Source organism: Anolis sagrei, chromosome 4, assembly GCF_037176765.1.
Source record: "Anolis sagrei isolate rAnoSag1 chromosome 4, rAnoSag1.mat, whole genome shotgun sequence".
Taxonomy (NCBI): domain Eukaryota; kingdom Metazoa; phylum Chordata; class Lepidosauria; order Squamata; family Dactyloidae; genus Anolis; species Anolis sagrei.
In genome coordinates, this window is record NC_090024.1 from 136,885,064 (window position 1) to 136,906,418 (window position 21,355).

Genomic DNA, 21,355 nt, shown 5'->3' on the forward strand with positions numbered 1-21,355 from the left:
TACTGGTGGGTCCATAGGTGACTGTGGAGCCCTATTCTTGATCTGCATCTTCTCCCGCAGTGAGGGCATTGGTTTCCAGGTGGAAGGCGGTCTCAGTCAGGGTTAGCTTGACAGACTACTGGTCACAGCTGATCTCCAGCTAGAGCGCTCAAGGGCCAGGGCTTCCCAGTTCTCAGTGTCTACGCCAGAATTTTTAAGGTTGGCTTTGAGCCCATCTTTAAATGTCTTTTCCTGCCCACCAACATTCCATTTTCTGTTCTTGAGTTCGGAGTAGAGCAACTGCTTTGGGAGACGGTGGTTGGGCATCCGGACAACGTGGCCGGTCCAGCAGAGTTGATGGCGGAGGACCATCACTTCAGTGCTGGTGGTCTTTGCTTCTTCCAACATGCTGCCCTTTGTCTGCTTGTCTTCCCAAGAGATTTGCAGGATTTTCCGGAGGCAGCGCTGATGGAATCGTTCCAGGAGTTGCATGTGACGTCTGTAGACAGTCCACATCTCTCAGGCATATAGCAGGATTGGGAGGACAATAGCTTTATAAAGAAGCATCTTGGTATCCCTACGGATGTCTCGGTCCTCAAACACTCTCTGCTTCATTCGGAATAAAACTGCACTTGCAAAGCTCAGGTGGTGTTGTATTTCAGTGTCAATGTTGACTTTGGTGGAGAGGTGGCTGCCAAGGTAGCAGAAATGATCAACATTTTCTAATGTTACAACATTAAGCTGTATTTCTGGCATTGGAGAGGGATTGGAGAGAGAATATAAATATATACATGAAATATTTATAATATTATAATTTGATGCAATATAATACTAATAATAATATAATTATATATTTATATTACATGTAATATTACAATATAATGGTATAGTACAATATAGTAATATTTAATACTGATATTGTACTATGCTAATAATATAATATATTGTATTTATTTATTTATTTATTTACTTTGCTTATATACCGCTGTATCTCAAGCCCGAAGGCGACTCACAGCGGTTCACAAACAGTAAAAAAACAGTAGAAACAGCAGTGGTTCCATACAACATATAACAATTGACTTAACACATTATCCATAAATTACCAAAAGCAATTACAATGCACAATTATTACAAAAAACAACCGTACCCAATCTTCTCATCATCCAAGCGTAGTCCAGGTTCGTCGTCCATTGTTCCATTCCTATGTTTCATTACCAGATTGCACTAAATTACTCAAACGCCTGCACAAACATCCAGGTCTTCAACTTTCTTCGGAATGCCATGAGAGATGGCGCCAGCCTAATGTCTGTAGGAAGGGCGTTCCTTGTAAGCCGCTCTAAGTCCCCTTCAGGGTGAGAAGGGTGGCATAGAAATGTTGCAAATAAATAAATAAATAAATAAATAGGCTGGTGACTGCTGGAAGAGCACTTTGGTTTTCTGATATACAGACATACATACGTATAATGGATGGGGATATGGGGAATATACTGCATTTTATATGGGAAGGGAAAGGCATGCAGGATCAAGGGAAGATTCATCTTGGTCACCCAGAGTTCATGTAAGATGACACAAAGCTCACTGAGCCATTCATAAAACAGGAGTTTTATTCACAAAAAGGGAATCCAATTCATAAATAATAGCCAAATTGATCAGATGCTGGTTTGGGTTACAGGGGCGTTGCCATGTGGGGCCATGGAAAGAGCCTTAGGTTCCACCATGGGGGAGAGATAAGTGATTATTGGATCATTCCAGCCTGGTGTCCTTGGCAAAACTATGAATTCCCTGATTATGAACTCTTTTACAGGGTCCTGGGGGATGAGGGTCATCTCTGATTACACTTCAAGAACTGAGACCAGTGTGGGCCAGACTTGGCTACTTGCAATTTCTTGGATTTTAACTAAGACTGAAGTATGTTTGGGCTATACAGCATCCCCCAGCCCAGGCTGACCTTGAGCTGCTGAATCACCTAGTACCCAAGTATCCCTGTCCAACCTTATCCACAGTACACAGTTCTAGCCTGGATCCCCCTATTGCGCATGCGCAGCGCGGGGCATGTGTACGCGAAGGGGACGCCGTCAGTTGAACGGCTTGCTCAGCGCGCAGGCGCAGTCGTGTTCAAAGCAGGCAAAATGGCGGCGCCCGTGGACCTTGAGCTGAAAAAGGTATGGGGCGGGAGGGGGTGCGGGTGGGGATGGAGAGAGATAAACGAAGCTCAGGCCCAGAGCTGTGTGAGGCCGTTGTCGTCTGAGGCGAGTCTTTTCGGGAGCGGAGTTTCTCAGGGGCTCATGGCAGCACCAGAGGCCCTGTTGGAGCCTTTGCCATAAAGACAAAACGCCTTTTCCTGGAGTGTTTGTACTAGGAAACTATCAGAGCATCGCCTCAGGATGGGGCCGCCTCTCTAGGCCACAGGAAAGCGGTTTGAGTGTTGGGCGAGGGCAGTGGGAGGCAGGTGACACTCTCTCAGCCTCAAAGCCAACCCCCTCTGCTTCAGTTCTGCCTAGAAAACCCGGCATAAACGGCGGCTTAGGCTTTTATCAACATCAGACTATGTCTACTCGTGGGTGCCTGTGCTTTTAAAACCCCTTCCACACAGCTGAATAAAATTCCACATTTTCTGCTTTGGAATATATGGCAGTGTGGACTCAGATAACCAAGGGCCCTTCCACACAGCCCTATATCCCAGAATATCAAGGCAGAAAATCCCACATTATCTAAGTGTGGACTCAGATAACCTAGTTCAAAGCAGATATTGTGGGATTTTCTGCCCAGATATTCTGGGATATAGGGCTGTGTGGAAGGGCCCCTAGTTCAAAGCAGCTCTTGTGGGATTTTCTGCCTTGATATTCTGGATTATATGGCTGTGTGGAATTGCCCACAGATAATAATAATAATAATAATAATAATTAAACTTTATTTGTACCCCGCTAGCATCTCCCGAAGGACTCGATGCGGCTTACAAAGGCCAAAGCCTCAACATAACAACAACAAACAATAACGATGCAAGCAAATTAAAACATAAGCAATAACACAACAAAACATTACACTATTACACAATAAAATCAGGGCCAGGCCAATGATGGGTACAGGTTAAAAGTCCTGGATGTGTGAGGTGGTATGTTGGAGTTCTGGGCAAGTGCAATGTTCAGATAATATTAAACTCTAATAAAGTGCTTCTGGTACAGAGTGTTGGGGATTATCCTATTCTGGAAAGGCACATCGGAATAACCAAGTCTTCAAGTTCTTCCTAAGACTGTGAACGTGGGTGCTAGTCTAATGTTTTTGGGGAGGGTGTTCCAAAGTCGGGTGGCAACCACAGAGAAGGCCCTGTCCCTCGTCCCCACCAAACGCACCTGCGACGCAGGTGGGATCGCGAGCAGGGCCTCTCCGGATGAGCAAAGAGAACGCGTGGGTTCGTAAGCGGAGATGCGGTCACGCAGGTAGGCAGGTCCCAAACCGTTCAGGGCTTTGTAGGTAAGCACCTGCACTTTGAATTGGGCTCGGTAGGTAAACGGCAGCCAATGGAGCTCCTTAAACAGGAGGGTTGACCTCCACAATATCTGCCTTGAACTGGATTATCTGAGTCCACACAGCCATATAATCCAGTTCAATGTGGATTTTATACAGCTGTGTAGAAGAGGCCTTAAGTGGTTCTCTTACCAGTGGTTCTCAACCTGGGGTCCCCAGATGTTTTTGGCCTACAACTCCCAGAAATCCCAGCCAGTTTACCAGCTGTTAGGATTTCTGGGAATTGAAGGCCAAAAACATCTGGGGACTCCAGGTTGAGAAGACCCTTTTTTCACTGCCACATAATCCATATTATCAAAGGAGATCATTAACATTACCTACTTTGAACTGGATTATCTGAGTCTACATTGCCATATAATCCAGTTCAAAGCAGAAAATGTGTGATTTTATTTATCTGTGTAGAAGGGGCCCCAGAAAATCAAGGCAGATAATCCGCAATATCTGCTTTGAACTGGATTATCTGAATCCACACTGCCATATAATTTTATACAGCCAAATGGAAGTTGCCTCAGAACCGGTTCTCCCAGGCCCCTTCTTCACTGCCATCTAATACAGTTTATCAAAGCAGATAATTCACATTACCTACTTTGAACTGGATTATCGGAGTCCACAATGCTATATAATCCAGTTCAGTGTGGATTTCATACAGCTGTGTGGAAAATGTCCCAGATTATCTGGCAGTGTAGACTCGGGGGCCCTTCCACACAGCCATATAACCGAGAATATCAAGGCAGAAAATTCCACAATATTTGTTTTAAACTGGGTTATTTGAGTCCAAACTGCCATATATTCCAGTTCAAAGCAAATAATGTAGAATTTTATTCAGCTAGGTTGAATGGGCTTCATATAATTCCGTTCAAAGCAGATAATCCGGAACCAGATCCTGGAATGCAGGGCAGTGTATATCCATCCTGAAACATTCATAAAATGATAACGTTAACAATGAGTATTCCTAATACTCATTAGAAAGTACACACACAAGCATCATTGGGTATATACACTAGTATATAATATCTATTTGCCATATTTAAAAGATTCAAATGGCCTACCCCGAGCAATTCTGGTCAATGTCCATTCTCAAAATTATATCACTAGGACTACCCCTTAGAACAAAATTCTAGTGAAATCATCAGAACCTTCCCACTTACTAGGCATTGGGTTAGGCCCTTTAATCTCAAAGTCTGTCTATTGTCAAGGCAGAGCTATCTAGAAGCAGATAACATCCAAGCAGAGCCCTTTATGTATGAGTCTCTAACAATCAAGGAAGGGCCCTTCCACACAGCCGTATCACCCAGAATATCAAGGCAGATAATACACAATATCTACTTTGAACTGGATTATCTGAGTCCACACTGCCAAATAATCCAGTTCAATGTGGATTTCATACAGCTGTGTGGAAGGGGCCTTGGTTTTTATTGGTAGTCTCCCATCCAAGTACTAACCAGACCTGATCCTGCTTAGCTCAATTATCAGACGAGATTTTGCCTTTTGTGTATTAAGGAAGCATTACTCACACATACAGTTCATTGAAGAGTCCACTGTTTCTTGTTTAAACAAAACACTAAGCCCCTTCTACACTGCCATATAATCCAGATTATCAGATCAGATAATCCAGATTATTATATGAGTCTACACTGCCATATAATCAACTTCAAAGCAAATAATCTGGATTTTATATGGCATTGTAGAAGAAGCTTGAGAACACATCTCCTTGATTGTCTTTTGGTCCTTCCACACAGCCATATAACCCAGAATATCAAGGCAGATAATCCACAATATCTGTTTTGATTATTTATTTATTTATTATTCAAATTTATAAGCCGCCACTCCCCTGGGGCTCGGAGCGGCTTACAAGAACAGGCTAAAATCTAACACAATTTAAAAACAACAATGTCAAAGATCAAAGGCCTTATCTGAGTCCACGCTGCCATATAATATAATTTGTTGCAGTATTTGCATGGTATTGAATTCAATACCAAAGCCTTCTCTGAAGTAACACTCTCCCTATGGACATTTCCTCCAAGAGAAGGCAGATTGGTGCCAACCTTGTCTAGTGTCCAATTAATAGTAAGAAAATGTATTTATCCTTGAAAACATTGTTACAGTCTGTAATTAACTGCATAGATTTTGACTTGTGAATTTCATTTAATGTTTCTGCATAGACAGTATTTTACTGGACAAACCAGATCATTATTGCTATGGCCATTTACCAGAGGATGTGTAGTGGGTAGGACAGTCATTCTTCTTCTTAGTTATCTGTGAATCATATCTAGAACTGGTTTTGTATGTCACAGCATTATAAAGGGGGATAGCTGTTGAAGACATGCTATGAATGCTGTGTGTAGTGAATGCTAGTGCTACAATATGGAACACATTATGTTAAAAAAGATCACGGGAGGGGTTGAAACTATAACAGCAATAGGAACCTGTCTTGAACTCCTTCACATGATCATTCCATCTCTGTTTGACTTGCTCTGTGTCTTCTAGATCTCAATCAGAAATACTGTATATCCTAGCCTTTCTATCTGAAATACTATTTACTGAAGGTTCAGCCTGGAATCGTCAGCATGGAAAGCATATCTGCAATATGCCATATAATAATAATTTGTTATAATTAGATTGTGGCCTAAACTGTCTTGGTCGTCCTGACTACAGTAGCCCCATTTAAGCCTTTTGTTTTATCTAATCAACAATTAATTCAATGAGTGTACTCTATTTGGGAGTGGCTGGCATTCTGTTAGAGCCATATACATGTGTGCATGTATTTTACATTTTACATTATGTATATAAAAGTGTGATAGTTCTTCTTTGTATGTAGAGATTCTTTAATGTTGAGGCAAAAATACAGTGATAGAGTTTTCTTGATTTTCTGCCGAAAATAAAACATATTTGATTCTAGGAATATATCTGAATAGGCTTTGTTACAGTATTTGCATGGTAACACAGATTTTTGTAGAAAATATAATGTCATGAAAAGGATACAGCGAAAGGAGGATTGTCAACATCCACTATTTTGTTACACCTGATATTAAAAAAAATTAAAAAGAGAGTTTGAGATTATGCTGCTCATTGAACGGTTGCAGCTGTGCTATCTTTTACTACAGCTATAATTATACTAACCAACCAGACATTTAGTGGGCAAGTGTGTGTTAACACTGAACCCCCTGAAAACTCGTGCTCTTAGCTCACGAAGCTTAGGCTCAGCATGGCTATAGTAGTTTTCCCTCCACAGCAATTAAATGGTGTTAAGTTCCCTCCCTACCTACAGTTGCTGTGTAATGAAAACTTTCTCTACATGTTGAATGAAGGGAGGTGACAGGGAGAACACTTCACTAGCTGAGTAAATATCAATGAATGAGTCAGGCCAGCTGTTTTACTAGAGAGAGATTATAGTAGATGACATAAATATAGGTTGCTTAGGCAGCTATTAGATAATTATTTTTATTTTCAGTGTAATCTTTGATTAATTACATTGACACATAGTTTGTAATCATTATTTAACTCAAGTCAGAGCTGAGGGAGATTGTAGTTATCTGACTTAATTCCAGTAGGTCAGCAAGGGTTTCTGACTCAATTTCTTTGAACAACATAGCAATTTTTAAAAATCCCCTCATTTTCTAAATTACATTTCTAAAGAACATGTTGAAGGGGAGACCAGAGTAAGCTGTTGTGGGAAAGAATTTGTGATATGATACTGATAACAAATGCTTGTTCTAATTCTCAGAAATGTCTTGTCCCCTTATTCCTAGTGTGTCTTGAACATTTTGTATTTATTGCTGGTTGCTGAATTTCAGGATTCGTGTAAATACATGCTAGAACAATATTCTGTTAGAAACATACTTTATACAAACCTTCCCCATTTAACCCAAGCTAATATCAGTTTGTTGAACCACATAAAACAGGGAAATAAACCCCAAATTCCATATTTGCAGCTCTTAAGGACACCCCTGCAAGCTTCTATGCCCCTATTAAAAATTAGGCCTTTTTTGGTCCCATAATCATAGAAACGTGTTAGAAGTGCTGCAAAATACTTTGATGTCATATCACTAACAATTTAGGTGCATTGCTACAATATTGTCCCTGGGAGGTAAAAAGTAGCTCCTGCTTTTGGTGAATTTGTACATCCCTGACAGAAGAAGTATATACTATTTTGTATAGTGTTGTTGCTTTATATTTTACTGTTGTACTCTACTTGAGAATTTTTGAGGGAATCTTAGTATTATGTGAATATTTGTAAGTAAATAAGAAGTAAACTATAACAAATTAGATCTCACAACCTTGACATCTGCTCACCCTTGATTTAAGTGAATAAAAGGTTCTGCTGACTTACTGAATAACAGGAGTACAAGTTTGTTGTTGACTGTGACAATGTCTAGTTATGCTATCCTGTGCTATCAAGTATTGGAAACTCAGGACTATTACTTTCCTCATTGAATCTATTCACCTGAAATGTTGCCTTTCAGTTTTCCTACTGCGTTTTACCTTGCCAACCATTATTAAGACAATAATTAAGATATTAAAAAAACTATCAAGACAATACCTTCTAGTCAATCATGTTTTCTCATGGTGTGTCCAAAGTATGAGAAGTCTCACCTTAGCCAACTTAACTATCAGGGAACATTCAAGCTCGATTTATTCTAGGACACATTTACCTGTATTTTCCTTTTTGGCAGTCCATGATATGCACAAAACTCTCCTCCAGTAGCACATTTCAAATGAGTTGATTCTCTTCATATCAGTTTTTTCTTCTGTCCAGCTTTTATAACCATACATAGAAATCAGAAATGCAGTATCACAGACAGACCTGATTTTGGTATTCAGTGATATATTATGACATCTGAGGAACTTATCTAGTTCATCCATGGTTACCTTTTCAGGTCCCCCACTTCTAGAGATTGCACTTTTCATTGTGATTGATGACTGAGTGAACATGTAGGAAATCTTGCTTTCCTCCAAGGCGTGAATTATAAAAGAGAGAACCTGAAGTGATGGTGAGGTCAGGAAACATAGGAATATCAATTCCTACTTCATCTGAGCCCTGCTCACGTTGACTCGCCATCTTTCTTTCCTCACAGCTGTGGCTGTGTGGGGAAATAGATGTAAATGTAGCTGATCTGAGACTTGAAGCAAGCATTGGGTTTGAGAAGCTTAAGGGGGAAAACAAACATTGGACTCTCCCCATTTTCTCTATTCTTTCCATCGTACATGCAAATAAACTTTTTTTGTTAAATTGGGTTATGCTAATACTAATATGTGAGCCTTTAAAATTAGTCTGGGAAGGAACCACTTTCTAGTGGTTCACCTCTTACCAACCACTTTAATCTCTTACCAACCAGTTCTACCCACCATTGATTCCTCCCCCCAGCGACACAGCAAATTGAGCTACCTGGAGAGACAGCCACACATCTAAAAGTCTGGATTTTCTGTAAAACCACAAGATAAAAGGCAAGGATTTTTGAAATAGTTTAAAGTCCAAAGATATACATTATAAATGAATGGTCACTGAAGCCCCTGAGGGGTTCATATAATGTTTTTACCCATGTAGACAAGTCTCAAGGAGAGCAAATATAGGAGAGCAAATTCAGTTTTTGATTGTTTTGCTAACTGTGTCTTTATTTGTGCTGTTTCCCTATCAGGCATTTACTGAACTTCAAGCTAAGGTCATTGATACTCAGCAAAAGGTGAAACTTGCAGATCTACAGATAGATCAACTGAATAGGACAAAAAAGCATGCACATCTTACTGATACAGAAATTATGACACTGGCTGATGAAACACGGATGTATGAAGGTGTAGGAAGAATGTAAGTAATTGTTCTTGTTTTAAGTAATGTTGTGAATATTCCATGTTATAGTTGTCTTATAAAGTCTCAGGTGGTATTTAATGGTTCCCATTGCAGCTAATGTCAAAATGTGCTATCTTCATAACTAAACTGCTTTTTCAGTTGGAACAGCACCCAAACAATGTGAGTCACATTTGAACTTGGAAACAGAACTAAGTGGATTTCCAAAAAAATTGATTTTGTAGTCATCTGACTCCCCATTAGCACCAAATTATGGCCTACACTAATCCAGTGACAGCTGATGGCTTTCATGTCTGTGAAAAGAAGTTATCCAAGCTATTCAGATATATTCCCAAAATAGTCTTAGCACCTTGGACAGCTCTTGTAATATTTGAACCAAAACTCGTAGTTGATTCATTGACCCACAGAGATGGGAGCGTAAGATTTAGTTTCACTTGTAAACCTCTTGGGCTTTTTCTCCATATGATCTTTATTGTTTTATGTGGAGGAGATTTTTTTTGCCAAAACATTGCAATCCTGATCCTGCTGGGTTCTTTCCATTGTATTGTTGTTGCATGAACTGTTCTTAAGATTAGTTATTCCATTTGTTTTGAAAGAGCAGGGAGAAGTATGTGTGCTGTTTCAGTTATGTTCAGTCTTTCATCTATAAATTGATTTTAGAGTTTCTAAATCTAGCGTTCTCTAGTGACAGTGTTTTTCATGTTTGCTTATGGCATATCAAGAGCAATTTGCAACATTGTGAAAATGATGCCAAAACAGCTTAATGTTTAGTAAAGTCGATAAAATTGATAAACAGAAATGTGTTGAAAATGTTTTTGTATGTCTCAAGATGTTCAGATTTTTGATGGAATTGGGTATTTACTATATTCTATCATGAGCATGTGGGTGAGAATCCCAGCCCAGATCCCAATCCTGTAGTTTGGACTCCATGCCCTGGTTTGAAATAGTTAATATTCTCAATGTGACAGCGCTATCTTGGATCACATATGGCACTGCCCCATTGCTACCACTCCAAGATAAATATGTCTTCCTCTCACATCCTCACCCCAGCACTGCTGTGGACCCTTTTCTTTAGAGTGTGTAGCTGTAACTATGGTGGCATGATTTTGATTTTCTGTTTTACTGAATTGCTTGCCATCATTAGATTGCATAGGGAGATCTCCAGATCTAGTGTCAGACTTTAAGATTCCTGCCAATTTGTTTCTAAAGGTTCATCTGAACCTGAAAGGTTTCTTAAATTCACAAAGCTTGTTATGGGCTATGGTCAAACTAGTTTTTGTGCAAAAAGTGATATACATGCCTCAGTTAACAAATTAGGTGTATTCCTAGGCATTCCATCATTAACACCTTGCTCTCCTTTGAAACATTGGGAGGGATAGGATTGGAGAATTATGATGTCCCAGTCACCAGAAATTAAAACAACAACTTCATTGCCTCAGAAATAGATTCCCCGTCTCTCTCATTGAACTAGGAATGAGCCAATATTCACACGTGGGTCATTTAGGGGCTCTCAGCATCTGTCTGTGACACTTTGTGTGGCATTTTAATTTTAATTCATGGAGCACGGTTCTCAGCTTCTGCTGCCATGCAGGCAGTGGGTTTGACCCCAAGCAATATAATAGTAATATCCTTCTGCCATCATTGGAAATCCAGAATAAGTCCCTGTAACAGAACAGAGGAAATTGCCTATAACAGTTTTGACATTTCAAGACAAGAAATGCTGTGAGCTTTATACGGCAGAGACGATAAGTATTTATTTATCCCGACACATTCTGCTAATGATATACATACTCAAATAGTGTCAAAGGAAATGTCTGCAAGTATTCATTCAGAGCGTTAGGAATCTAAACTTTCATCATAAGTCTTAAAGTAAAAAGTTGATGTCAGTGCACAAATAGTTCAAGCAGCAAAACTAGACATTGGTGTATGTGAGTGTATCAGGCTACATAACAAGCCTTTCAAAAGACTATGAACTAACAGAATTAAAATGTACTGGCAGGATGCCAAGATCCCAGAGTGTCTCCTGAGCAACAGATACTAGTCGCTTACAATTATACCAATTCATCATCCCCTGCTGTGCATTGCTGGCTTTTCTTATATGAAGCCAAAAATAACTATCCTGGGAGAAAGAGTATTTTTGCTTCTCAAACTTTCTAAGACTAAAAGTCTGTACATGGGGTATGTTGCTGCTTCTGTTCTGCTGTATGCAGGTACTTGATGGCATGTAATAGAATGTGTGATTTCAGTAGGACTTCATTGAACTCTCGTTTTTCTCACCACATTTTAAAGGAAACTTACATAAGCCTCCTATGGGCTGTTAGCTACAGTGAACCCTCAAGTATGTGGTGATTGTAGCCTTAATATACTCCGTTTTGTTTTATTTTTTGATGTACTGAAAGTCATGCCAGGCGACTTGAAGATAGTAGCTGCAGGGTGCTTTTCGTATGTCTGAACCAATAAACGTGTTAGCTGTCTGCCTCCCTTTCACCCCATTCCCATTGATAATGGTTTTTACAGGCTACTACCATTGGAACTATGCTATAGGAAACTGATATTTATAAAATAAAAATTGATTCTGCTTTAATACTCCTCAGCATCAGTTTAGTCTAGCATTTTGTTTAGGATTAAAGTGTTTGGTAGAAGCCGTGCATTATGAATGACATTGTTTAAATCTAAGTTTGAACTAGAAGTAAAACTTGTAGTATATAATAGAAAAACAATGGAATACTAGGGCGGCCCACAAAGACAGCAAATGACATAACAATCAACCTTCCATATCCATTTGGAGGGGATAAGAATTAAAGTATAGTACTACAAACAAACAACAACAACAAAACTAACATTGCCTTATGCATAAATCAACCAGAGTTCTTGCGGTTGGATTTTAACTAAAATTTCAGCAGTAAAGTTATCTTGAGGCTTTTATGTTAACATTGAAGGCAAATCTATGGAACTGTTTAAATAATGAGCTTTGGAAGCAGAAGCTTCTACTTCTAGCAGATTTGTCTCATTGATTTTTATACTCTTGACCAGATTGAGGAGCGTTGAGAAATCAAGGTATGCAAAAAGAGTACTGGGTTACATGGAACCTCAGGAGTTACCCCTGGATTAGAGACTAGGTCCTCTTATGAATTAATAACTAGACATAAGGTGTGAAAATAAAGCTGGCAATTCTTGCAATGAAAAGATGCAAAAAGTGTGGATTCTCCCATAGGATCAGAATTTGAAGTGGTGCTTTGCAATTTCTTCTGAAATGAGCTGAATTTGAAGCTAAGCTGTCGGGTAGCCAGGTGTGAGACTGACACTGAGTCCCCTTCCACACAGCTGAATAAAATCCCAGATTATCTGCTTTAAACTGGAATATATGGCAGTATGGACTCAGATATCCCAGTTCAAAGCAGATATTGTGGGATTTTCTGCCTTGATATTCTGGGTTATATGGCTGTGTGGAAGGGCCCCAAATGATACAAGATGATAAAAACAAGTGATTGCAAGTGTTTAAAAAGAGGCTGGTGTGGTTCAGAGTAAGTATGAAATAATGCACGTTGGAAGAGAAAATTCACAGTTCATTTGTGTAGCCAATAGGGATTAAATTGGCAAGGACAGTAGAGCATGACAGAGATGCTATTACTTGGAAGGCTCTGTACCTGATTACCACCTGGCTCATTAGTAGGCTCATCCTTTTTATAGATGTGTTTTAAATATACTCATTCCTTGAAATATGTATGTTATGTTGTATGTATTTCAGTAGCATTACTCTGGTATTTTGGCTGGAGAATCTACTTGTTCTAGTAGGCGTAAACTGAAAATGTGTTAGGAGAGTTACTGGGAAGGTTCTGGATTGCCATAAAGGTGTCAGTACGCTTCCTTCTTCATTAGATTAATGTGCAACCATGAGAACATGCTTGGCCACTTAATGCTATCTGACTGCTTATCTGACTATACCATAACAGTAGTTTTGAGTTTGCTGCTAAGACGTTTGATTTGGTTCTCAATCTGGTGAGGACATTTGTGGACTGGCTTGTGCCATGCCAGCATAGTTCTGTATTTCTTGTGTATTGCTTCTATGCTTAATGGTTAATGGGGAAATTTCTCTTCATTTATCCCTTTGGGCACTACAACATATTATCCAATTAATAAATCCTTATTTTTCTTACTACAAAAACAAACAGCCCAGAATAATAATAACCCCCCTCCCAGACCAAAATGCTTCCTGGGAAAATAGTTCATGTTGATAAGATGAGCTGGATGCCTCTTTTACTGTGCAGGGGAAGGGGGGCAAGCTTTGCTACACCATGACAACTTGAACCTGAATGAGACAGCATGTTGTCGAATGTGATTTAAATAGTTTTATTGGTTCTGCTGCATTCTCTCGCACTGCTGTGTGCCTCTGTTGCTCCATGGACCTTTTAACAGTGCTGCTATTTTTATTATACATATAGAACCTATACATAGAAGAAAATGTTAAAGGCAATAATACATATTGAAACATTTTTATTGATCCTATATTTACTTTCTTTCCACTCCACTTGTTTTTCACATTGCTTCTCATCACTGTAGTATCACAGTTTAGATCTGCTATTTGGTTTGTACACAATTAATTACATTGACATTGTAAATAATCTTACATTGGTACTGAGGAGTTAAAATATAACTTTGAATATCCATCAAAGCAATGAAAATAGTAGAGACATTAATCACTACTGTGTGTATCCCCAAATACATTGAACTTTGTAGGATATTAGAGGCAGAGTTGAAGTACTTTGATCACATAATGAGAAGACAGGAAAGCTTCTCATTATGGAGGGGCCCACCAAGGGCAAGATGGATGGATGGTATCCTTGAAGTAACTGGCTTGACCTTGAAGGAACTGGGGGTGGTGACAGCTGACAGGGAGCTCTGGCGTGGGCTGGTCCATGAGGTCACAAAGAGTCGGAAGCGACTGAACGAATAAACAACAAAAAATTCATACATGTATGACTCCGTAACAGTGAACATGATTTTTGTCTGTTTTCAGTATTATGTTGATTGCACCTCTCCTAGAGTATTCACTAAAGCCTTGGTGGTTCATTTTAGTCTGAAGGACACCTGTGTTTACCGATTACATTCTCTATCCAGGGTTCAAGAGATTGAAATTAGCCACTCTTTAGTAGAGAAATCCAGAGATTCATGATGAACCTGAACAAAAACTTATTGATATTACTACAGATAGCATGGTCTGTCATAACAGATGGCAATTCTGTGTGTTGCAGTGCCAATTTGGGGGACTTGTCAGCCAAGGGATTGAAACTGAATATCAGTCTGTTGGAATGGAAATCTGTAAAACTGACTTTTGGAATGCTGAGTCTTAGATACATCAGCCCCTTAAGCTCATCCAAACTGACATTACCGTGAAGGCCTGCATAAACAACCAAAGAGGCATAAAATGAGACAGAATAGACTGAAATTGTCTTGTGAGCCAGTTGTTACCTGTTTTTCATGACATTGCATCTAGTAGGGATATTCAACACAATAGCTGAGTTTTCAAGCAGGTTAAGAGGCAAAGTGAGGCCAAGTGATGAGCAACTTGGCTGACAATTTTGTTCTCCGCCTGCTGAGAAATAAGATTAGCTGTAAAACTCTTGTTAAAATCATTTGAAAAACTGTGCTGATCAGGATGAGACAGACAACAGAATTAATTCAGGACCAAGACATATCTTTCTTTCACCAGAATCCTTGCAAGCCAGTTGATTAAGAGGGACTTACTAAGAAAACATTACTAAATGTTCTCATGTCCGCACCAGCTGTGCTCTTAGGCTTCAGGTAGGTTCACACAGGGAGATATTATGTGTCAGGTAGTCTAGACCTGAGCCATACAGACCTTTATAGGTCATAGTCAACACTCTGAATTGTGTCTTGAAACAAACTGGCAGCCAGTAGTGCTGTTTTAACAGGCTATACTATAGACACTATAGTGTGATTGCTGTAATATTTCCTAATCAATAGCCTGGTTCCACCTTTTTGGAACCATTTTGGAACCGTGGTGGTGCAATGGGTTAAACCCTTGTGTGGGCTGAACTGCTGATTTGAAGGTCAGCGAATCAAATCTGTGAGATGGGGTGTGCTTCCATTTGTCAGCTCCAGCTTCCCATGTGGGGACATGAGAGAAGCCTCCCACAAGAGGGTAACACATCTGGGCATCCCTTGGGCAACGTCCTTGCAGACGGCTAATTCTCTCACACCAGAAGCAACTTGCAATTTCTCAAGTCGTTTCTGGCATGAAAAAAACAACAACCCCTTTTTGAACTATCTGAGGTTTCTGATCACTCTTCAAAACAGCTGTCCAAACAGAATATAACTATATATACTACCACAGCTGCATAAGGTCGGTCTGATTTCTTTAGGCAACCACATTTAGAAGTTAAGCTGGCCCAATAGTGGAACTAAAGCCTATAGATAAAGATAGCAACTTTACATGAAAAAAAATAAGCCTATAGATAAAGATAGCAACTTTACATGAAAAAAATAACTGGAACTGCAAACAAGACATTATATGTAAGTAAGCATATTTCAAAAGAAAAAAAATTATCAGACCCTCAAGAATTTACAAGCGAATTGTAAAGCAGGTGGCATAATTTTGAAAAACAAAACTGGCATTCTCTTTTTGTAGCATTCACGATTATGTAGAACCTGATAATGTGACTCATGGTTAAACAATGTTTGTTTAGCACTGCATATCTCAGAGAAATGTTTTGAATGAGTCCGGAGGCCTTCAATTCAGAGACTTCAGTAACCAAATGAAGCATAAGACATTGTTGCAGGATTTACAAAGAAAAACACAGATCCTTCAGCTTTCCACAAACAGTACTTGTCAGAATGTGGAGGTGTTAAAATCCTAATCTTTCAGGATCTAACTTTACAAATGTTATGAAAACCACTGAACCCCTTTAGAGATACCACAACAGGAATGAGTCAGTTATGACTGGACCTTCTGTGTTATTTGAGCATCCATCATGGAAAACAAACTTTTACTGCAAAAAAGCAGTGGAACAAAGCTTAGCTTTCAGCAGAGCACTAGATATAACTATAATTAACAGTACAGAGAATCTAAAACAGGATAAATCCAAGACAGTTGTGGAAAATGCTGAGGGGGAAAGAGAAATTTGATGTTATCTTGATGTTTCTGTTGCATCTCCATTGCTTGCTATCGAGTCCTTTTGTTAACTGTTCTCTTCATGCCTTTTTACTGCTTTCTTTTCTTTCCTTCTCTTTGTACAGCTTTTTAATATTTTTATTTTCTCTCTTTTTATATTTGTTTTCTAATTTAAAATTAATCAAATGATTTATTGAAATATTTTCATGGGGGAAAGGTGTCTCAACTGAAGCTTTAGCACTTATCCTTGTTTCCGCAAGTCAATTTTTTCAAAATCCAATTATCACAGGGACAGAAAGTGAGGTGAAATATTCTGAACATGGGCACAGACAGCAAAAAAACAAAACAAACAAAAACCAACACCACAGGGGTGTTAACCCTTTCCTATGCTATAACCAAAACTATGTGTTCGTGTTTGTGTATATATCTGTCTATTTATCTGTATGTATGTATGTCTGGCTGGAGTTATACTTTAAAAACGTACCTTGCATACAAATTCAACTTAAGAACCAACCTACAGAACTGATCTTGTTCATAACGTGGGGACTGCCTGTATGCATGTGGTGGTTCTTATCTCTTCCAAGTATTCTGTGCATATTCTCAACTTGCACAAATTGAAACATATTCAGCAATGCTGTACAAGCAGGAGCCAACAATACATAACATATCCCCATATCATGTCTGTCCCAACTATAGTTCTGTCCTCAAGATGCACTTTCCCTTGTCTTTAATGAAGGCCAATCCCATTGGCCACCCCTTCTGAGCTCCCCCACAGACACATACTTCTCCATTAACTTATCTCACCCAGGGTTTTATCAGTCTTATTCTGTGCATTTGGCCCACCCACCGTGCTTTTATTTTCTGTTTGCTGTTAGTATTTTATTTTGTTGTACTGTAATTCTGGGCTTGGCCTCATGTTAGCCGCCCTGAGTCCCCTTTGGGGAGATGGTGGCGAGGTATAAATAAAGATGATGATGATTATTATTATTATTATTATTATTATTATTGCTATTATTATCTGTGTCAACCGTATCCAACTCAGAGCACATCTGAGCAATTTTGTCTGCAAAATGTTATGTGAAAGTGTCACAAAAGTTTGTTGAATTCTCTGCATTCTTTCTGTGTGGGACAGAATGCCACTCAAGACACCTTTGTTGGGTGATACAATGCAGGCCCAGTGGTGGCATAGAAGTACAATTTCCACAATCACTACTGTTTGAAAATAACAGGGACTCCTCTTCTCTGAGAAGGGTTGGGCCTTTGTAGGGGAGGTCAGCGCAGAATCTCTTAACACACCAGAATAGGCTCACAAGTTGAAGGTTCCTCTCCCCTCATCTAGAATATCTTTTAAAAGACATAAAGAATTGATTTCCGATATTTTTATTGTGTTTAGTATGATGTGGGCTCTTCTTGCAGTCCTTCCCCACCCGCAACTGAATGATGTTGTGCAAATTTGTGGAACTATCTATTGTGAGATCTGTCTCACAAAAATGCATTTGCCCAGGAAGCATTTGATTGTACATGTTTGAGTTAGCCTGGAATATCATTCACTTCTGATTTATTGAAAGCACTTGCAAATTAAACTCATTTAGGATTCTCAGCTGCTAAATTAGTTTAATTTGTGTGGAGGGAGGCCAATGTTTGCCTCCTATCTACTGAACATTAAAGAGAAACAACATTCACTTCAATTGGTTTTTTAAAACAGTTAAATATGAACTTTAGTGATAAGGCTAATTGATGCCATACTACCTTTTAAAAGTCAGTTATATCCTTTATGTGCCAGTATTATGCTATCAGAAATGCTATTTTAGGGGTGTTCTTCTATATTTTAGAAGGGTGAAGTATGAACAATGGTATAAATCTACCATGTAGTTAAGTGTCTAGCAATGCAAAAATCCTCATTTGGAAGCTGTGTGGTTATTTTTGTTTGCTTAAGTAATGTAATATGTTAGAGCAGTAGACCAGAGCTGCCTCCCTGAGCAAGCTAATGCAAGTGAGAGAGATGCTGCTTCTAGGCCTTGGAGCAACTAAGAGCTACTGTTTTGCTTTTGTTTTTTTAAATAATTCTTGCAATAGTTTAGGAGGCAAAATTTGCTGTAAATATCAAGTTTTTGTTCCTATGCCATGGAAATAGGGTCATTTTTATTTTTAAAAAAATGGGGAATAGGGTTCCAGGGACTTATCAAAGTCAGCTCATGTCATAAGTTAGTTAGTAATCATTGTACATGCAGTTTTACATTTGTGAGTTGTAGGTATGCTACACTATTAATGGCGATTTATTAGTAATGTTGTGTTAAGATAAAAGTTTGAAAATTTACATGACAATACCCCAAAGAAAAATACATTCTGAAATACATAACACTAGTAATAATCATTCACATATAACTGAATATGATCCATACAGCTGTCTCCAAGGTCTTTGAGAAAAAAAAGATCTACATTGCTTTTTTGGTCAACTTGACCTGACTGTCTTCCTATTAAGTAATGCACAAAAATCGGATTAATTATAGCGTATACAATATTGAAATTAGTACTGTTGAGGACATAGCATTGCAGAGTTTATTTGCCTACTTGTAGCAGACATTTGGAGATTGAGAACATGGTCAATGCTTATATTGATTTGATACTTTACTGTCATATTTTTGCCGCTTTGTTTCCAAGCATAATTCAAAGTGCAGTTTTTCACCCATAAAGTCCAATGAGGCTTCAGTCCAGGCTATTTGTAGATTGTATCTCCCTTTAAGAGCCCTTTTATGCTTCTGGGATGACTCTTCCCTATGTCTCAGACTCCTTTGGGGGCTGAAGAACAAGGTCCTTCTGAGTAGATGATCCCAGTCTTTGGAATTTTCTCTCTAAGGTGGCCAAGATGGGTCCCTCCTTGCAATTCTGCCAGCAATTGATTCCTTCTTGTACCTACAGCCTGCTATTTTAATATTCAAAAAATATTAGTCCAACTGCAATTGCTGTAAAGCAGTGAGTCCCAAGCTTTTTTTAAACTAGAGACCACTTGAACAGGGACCACTTTTACCAGGGACCACTCTCCAACATTAGTACCAAAAGAGTTACGAATTGATTTTGGTCAACTTTAGATTCGGTTTGGTTATTTGGGGGTACTGATTCAGAAAATTGCATTAGATAGACCACATCAGCTTCAGTTTCTGATACAGAACATATGCCATCCAGTAGTCACCATCTGCTCGCCCACAGAAAACCATATTTAATAATCTAGAGCTGATATGTTTCATGGGGATTCAGCCTCTCCCCTCCTGACATCCCCGTTGCCTCCTGACATCCCCGTTGGCCAAACCACCTGGGGACCTACAGGTTGAGAACCACTGGTCTAATGTCTAATGTCATTTTCCATTAGTGAGGATTTTATTTTTTCCTAGTATACCTTTTCTGTTCAGTTTATATTGCTAGCTTGGGGTCCCTGGGACAGAGAATTCCCAATTACTCTTATTAAAATAAAGAAAATATTGAGATGTGACACCCTTCGTCTCTTAAGCATTTGAATTTCTATGAACCAGTTCTTAGAGTGCCAGTGTGGTATAGCAGTTTGAGTCCTGGAACTATGGTTCTGGAGACTTTATGTAGATTTAAAATTGTATTGAAGACTCGTATAACTTAAATAGTAAAATGGTTTAAAATGTATGTGTCAAAATTATCAAAATTGTTTTTTTGGAAAATATGTTTGTGAATAGTATCTACAAAACTATTTTTGAGAATTTTACAGTACATTTTCAAATTTTACAGCCACTCCTTTTGAGCACAATAAAAAGAGAAGGTAGGAGAGTCTACCCCAAAACATTATCCATGGTTTTTAGCATCAGTAAAGGTTCAGTTTCTACTCAGAAACCTGGAAGAAGTAGTGCTTCTTGGTCTGAAGTTATTAACATTAGTCTGAAGCCACTCTGCAAAATATTGATTTTGTGGAATTCACTGGCAGACTAATATTCCCTTTCACATTATGAAGTAGGTTCTTGCTAGGGAATGGATGGGCTTACAGATGGCAAGCAGGGACTGAAGGATAAGAATTACTGTAATGACCACACCAGAACAAAGTGTACAAGTTGTTTTGAATTGCAGGTTTAGTAAACTTAGGTACTGTATGTGTTGGATTCCATGGAGAATGTTTTTGTTGTGAAACAAGGCAGACCAACAAAATTCTCGACTTACCCTAAGTTCCAACATCAAATTGGATATTAGTTTTGGATATAGACACTACCAGGATTACCCTGTCAGTTAAAAAATAATTATTACCGTCCCTCCAACTGTCTGGTTACATTATCTAACACAGTATTTGTTCCTGTGTTATAAATGCCATTTCCTAATTGGTTCTATCATAAAAACATGGAAAAAGTTTATTAAATTGCAATAACTTCATTTTTGCATAACATCCTGCAGCACATTTTGCTCTAGTTTTTCAATGAATATCTCATCTATTCTCAACCAATTCGACATAGTTTGTGGCAGCCACAAAAGCAAAGTTTTTGTTGTATAACAACTACTTTAAAAGTAAGTACCACAAAATTAATTAGGAAATAATCTTTTCAAACCAGCAACATTTTTTTTCAAAGTTTGTTACATAGTGTTATTGTTGCACCGAATATGCATTTACTGTATCTTGTCCAGCCAGGAGGCCATGTTTCATGCAAGTTCAGTACACTCAATTTCAGTGCTGCAGACTGAAACAAGCCTCTGATCTTTAGCATCTGTATGCTGTATTCCTTGTTAAGAGTTTGTTCAGGTATTTAAATGATCTAATTCTACAATGTTTAATAAACAAATTTGTCTTCTCCCCAACCCCTTCTGTTTCCATAGGTTTATCCTTCAGTCTAAAGGAGTAATTCACAACCAGCTGCTAGAAAAACAGAAGATAGCAGAAGACAAAATTAAAGAACTGGAGGTACATTTTT

At 38.8% G+C, this 21,355-nt stretch overlaps 1 protein-coding gene across 1 annotated transcript in view; it reads left to right on the forward strand.

Annotated features, from left to right (window-relative positions):
- The first annotated feature begins 2,033 nt into the window (after nucleotides 1-2,033).
- PFDN1 (prefoldin subunit 1) overlaps nucleotides 2,034-21,355 on the forward strand; it is a 36,362-nt gene continuing 17,040 nt past the window's right edge. Inside the window, exons 1-3 of the mRNA XM_060774155.2 lie at nucleotides 2,034-2,141; nucleotides 9,141-9,307; nucleotides 21,261-21,345. Coding sequence (XP_060630138.1) covers nucleotides 2,109-2,141; nucleotides 9,141-9,307; nucleotides 21,261-21,345 — 285 coding nt within the window. The 5' untranslated portion in view covers nucleotides 2,034-2,108. The remainder of the gene's footprint in view (nucleotides 2,142-9,140; nucleotides 9,308-21,260; nucleotides 21,346-21,355) is intronic.